Here is a 3500-nt window from a genome sequence, read left to right as displayed (position 1 = left end):
GCTTAAATAAAAATAAAAGGTTATACTATAAAATTACAATCCAAATTGTACTTGGTAAAGATTATTAATCACCGTGAATCATTGTTATGTGTGAAAATATAATCCTAATTTAATTCGACATGTATTAAAGCTACGAAAATATCACAATTGTCTCAACTCACTCACAACCCACAAACCCTAAAACTCTTCCTTTGTAAAAAATGTCAAGAAATCGTGAGACTATGTCCGATTCCAGCGAAGAAGACGATGAAATCGCTTCCGAGGAAGATTCCGGCTCCGAATTGGAACTCCAACAGACTCAATCTGCGTTGGCGAGGCCACTGTTGCCGCCTCCTTCTGCTTCTTCATCGGAGGAAGAAGATCCGTCTGAGGAATATGAAACCGAGTCGAATTCCGATTCCGATTTGATGCAAACGCCACTAGCCGCGAAGCCAGCAGTAGAGATTGATCAAGTGAAGCCGGTGGAAGATAGTAACCTTCGTTTCACGCTGGTGAAAATAAGCCCCGGCACCAACAAGGCCACCAATTCTTCTGATGCTGCTGATTTGGTTACTCGTGCCAAGAAGTCCGAGACATCGGAGAGGAAGTCTAACCTCTTCCAGAGAATCTGGAGCGAGGACGACGAGATTGTCATCTTGAAGGGGATGATCGACTACTTAGCTACGTATAAAACTGATCCAACTCAAGATATAGACGTGTTTCATTCTTTTATCAAGGAGGACCTGCAGGCTGATGGTAGCCGAACGCAGCTCCTCGATAAAATCAGAAGGATGAGGAAGAAGTTTGAGAGGAAAATCAAGAATGGCAGAGAGATGACCTTCTCCAAGCCCCACGAGCATAGTGTTTATGATCTATCGAAAATGATTTGGGGGAATAAAGAGAAGGCGATTGTGGTGAGGGGATCTTCTAGCAAGAAGGAGAGTGAAGAGGTGCTGGAGAAGAAGAGGAAGAGGGTGAACTTGAATAACCGTGGGGCGATGACCGTGGAGGAGAGGATGTTGATGGATGGTGGAAACTTGTTTGAATCGGGGCAAGGCCGCAAGGGGGAAAAGGAGTGGAAGAAGCTTAGAGTTGAGGAATTGCAGAATTACCTTAAGCATTTGGAGGTAAGAGTAGCTCAAACCAAGCTTGTTTTGGGAGCTATGATGAAGCGTTCTTAGTTGGATGCTCATTTTATTTTGCTTATGGGATGTTTTGCCTTCTATTCACATTTTGGTTTCTTTATGTTTATGTCTCTTACTGATCTATGTTTATGTTTTAGGTTGGAGCCAAAAACATTTTATTGAGCTTATAATTTTATATTAGTAATATAGTAGGATTAAAATGGTTGGAGCAAAGACTCACTCATCATAGAAAGAATAGGGTATGCATATGTATAAATTAGGCATGTGAATTAAGGAGCGCAATTTCTAGATAAAGAAGAAAGATTGAATTTGGAGCTTTGGAAAGTTGCAACTTAAATTGATCCATTTTTTGGCAGTTCTTGGGAAAGTAAAAGGGAATTTTCGTGAAAGGAATGTTTCCTAATGTGATTATGGAATATGTTATTCAAGCAAGGCTACAATGCCTTGTGAAAAACTAATTATTCCACTTAAATTGTGTCCTATAATATAATCGAAAATTGCTTTTTAATATTCAAAATCTATGATTCAAATCGATCCCTAACATTCTCCTATAGTTTGCATCCTAACCTTTTTTGTGCCAAGTCATGAATTGTTATTTTTTTGTCTATGGCAAAGATTTCAATCTAGGATGAAAAATCGACCAATTAAGCACTAATACAAATAGAATGGTGCTAAACAACTATAATTTGGACAATCATAAAAATTAAAATTAAATTAAAATATTAATAAAAATAGGGTATTTAATACTTATCAAGCAGTATAGAAAGTAGCAATATTTTTTAGCCTATTCTATCCTTGGAAGTCACCTAGATGTAGAGATTCGTAAACCGGCAGTTCCGAACAATCTAGAAAGTAGCAATATTTTTTAGCCTATTCTGTGCTTGGAAGTCACCTAGATGTAGACATTCATAAACTGGCGGTTCCGGTTCGGAACCGTCGGTTCTGGTTTCGAGAAATGTGGAACCGAAACCGAACCGTGAGGCTATTTCACGGTTTCGGTTCCAGTTTCGGTTCAAAAACCGGCAGTTCCGATCCGAACTACCGGTTTTTCGGCGGTTTTTTTACGGGTTTTCATGGTCCCGAACCGCCGTTTTTGGCGGTTCCAGCTAGATTTCACAGTTTTCTGACGGTTTTTCACGGTTCCGGTTTGGAACCGTCCAGAATCGGCGGTTCCGACACAGTTTCGGTTCGTAAAATTTGAAACCGGAACCGCCCCGCGGTTCAAAATATGGCGGTTCCGGTTCAAGAAAAAAGTCACGGTTCTGATTAGGAACCGAAACCGGCGGTTAACCGCTGGAACCGAAAACCTTTGGCATCTCTACCTAGATGAAAGCAAAAGTAGGAAGAGGTTACGTCTCTTTTCTTATATTTTATTTTACTTACTCCCTCCGTCTCATGCAAGTTGCATTTTTCATTTTCGAACCTTTCTAAACTATTTACACTATTTTTATTTTAAGTAAAAACTAGGATATTTAGTTAAGATATTAGAATTAGTTAAATGTCTCTTTATTAAGTGTTCTCTTATTATACTTGAAATGTTGATTATATTACACTAATTACTTATTCTTAAATTTTTAATGTGAAAATGAAAAATGCAAGTAGCATGAGACAAAATGCAAGTAACATGGGACGGAGGGAGTAATATTTTTATATTTATTTTGTTAGTTAGAAGAACATATGTCTTGAATGAAAGCTTCCTAGCAGCACATTTAATAACAAGAGACGAAGAAAATCTATAAGGCAATATGAATAATACTTTTTTTACTATAGTTATTTTTACCTTCTCAAATTAAAAAAATCGACACATACACTTTAATTAAGAAATGATTTATTTTAATCATTTTTTAACTATACTATATTACTCAATTCTAATAAAATAACTTAATTATAATTGTATCAAAATTCAATCGAAATGTTCGACTATTCGATTATATCAAAATTTAATAAATATCGATTAATTCTACTGAACTCGTCTGGCTAACTTTTATTAACATACATTCAACCATTTGATAATAGCTCATATTCGTATATACTTCCTCCGTTCAACGTTAGTTGAGACATTTTTTTTTAGATTTAAGAAATTGACAATCCAACAAGAAATACGACTCAACTATCTTGGAATGGAGGGAGTATGAATTTATTAAATTATATAATATTATATAATAAAATATTATAAACCACTTAAATAAAATGAGTACTAGTCTGTAACACACCACAATCCCCCAATCCACACCCATAAGTCCATGCCTCATTCCTAACTAACAGCATCTGCAGCTGTACACCACGCCGTCCATCCAACGGCGCCGCTCGAAGAATCGAGTACGTTCGTGCCAGCGAGCAGCACACGTGTCAACGCCTGATTGGTCAACGACAATG

The 3500-nt window shown here is 37.2% G+C and overlaps 1 protein-coding gene across 1 annotated transcript; it reads left to right on the top strand.

The window, feature by feature from the left end:
- The first annotated feature begins 200 nt into the window (after positions 1-200).
- LOC121749373 (probable transcription factor At1g61730) lies at positions 201-1160 on the top strand. Its single transcript, XM_042143947.1, has one exon. It carries the CDS (start codon positions 201-203, stop codon positions 1158-1160), a length of 960 nt encoding a protein of 319 aa, XP_041999881.1.
- The last annotated feature ends 2340 nt before the right edge of the window (positions 1161-3500 follow it).

The sequence above is a fragment of the Salvia splendens genome, chromosome 9 (genome assembly GCF_004379255.2).
Source record: "Salvia splendens isolate huo1 chromosome 9, SspV2, whole genome shotgun sequence".
Taxonomy (NCBI): domain Eukaryota; kingdom Viridiplantae; phylum Streptophyta; class Magnoliopsida; order Lamiales; family Lamiaceae; genus Salvia; species Salvia splendens.
This window is presented reverse-complemented; position numbering and strand designations above follow the sequence as displayed.

Bases quoted from the DNA above. Each gene is read 5' to 3' on its own strand.
- LOC121749373 (XM_042143947.1), top strand. From the start codon at position 201: ATGTCAAGAAATCGTGAGACTATGTCCGATTCCAGCGAAGAAGACGAT.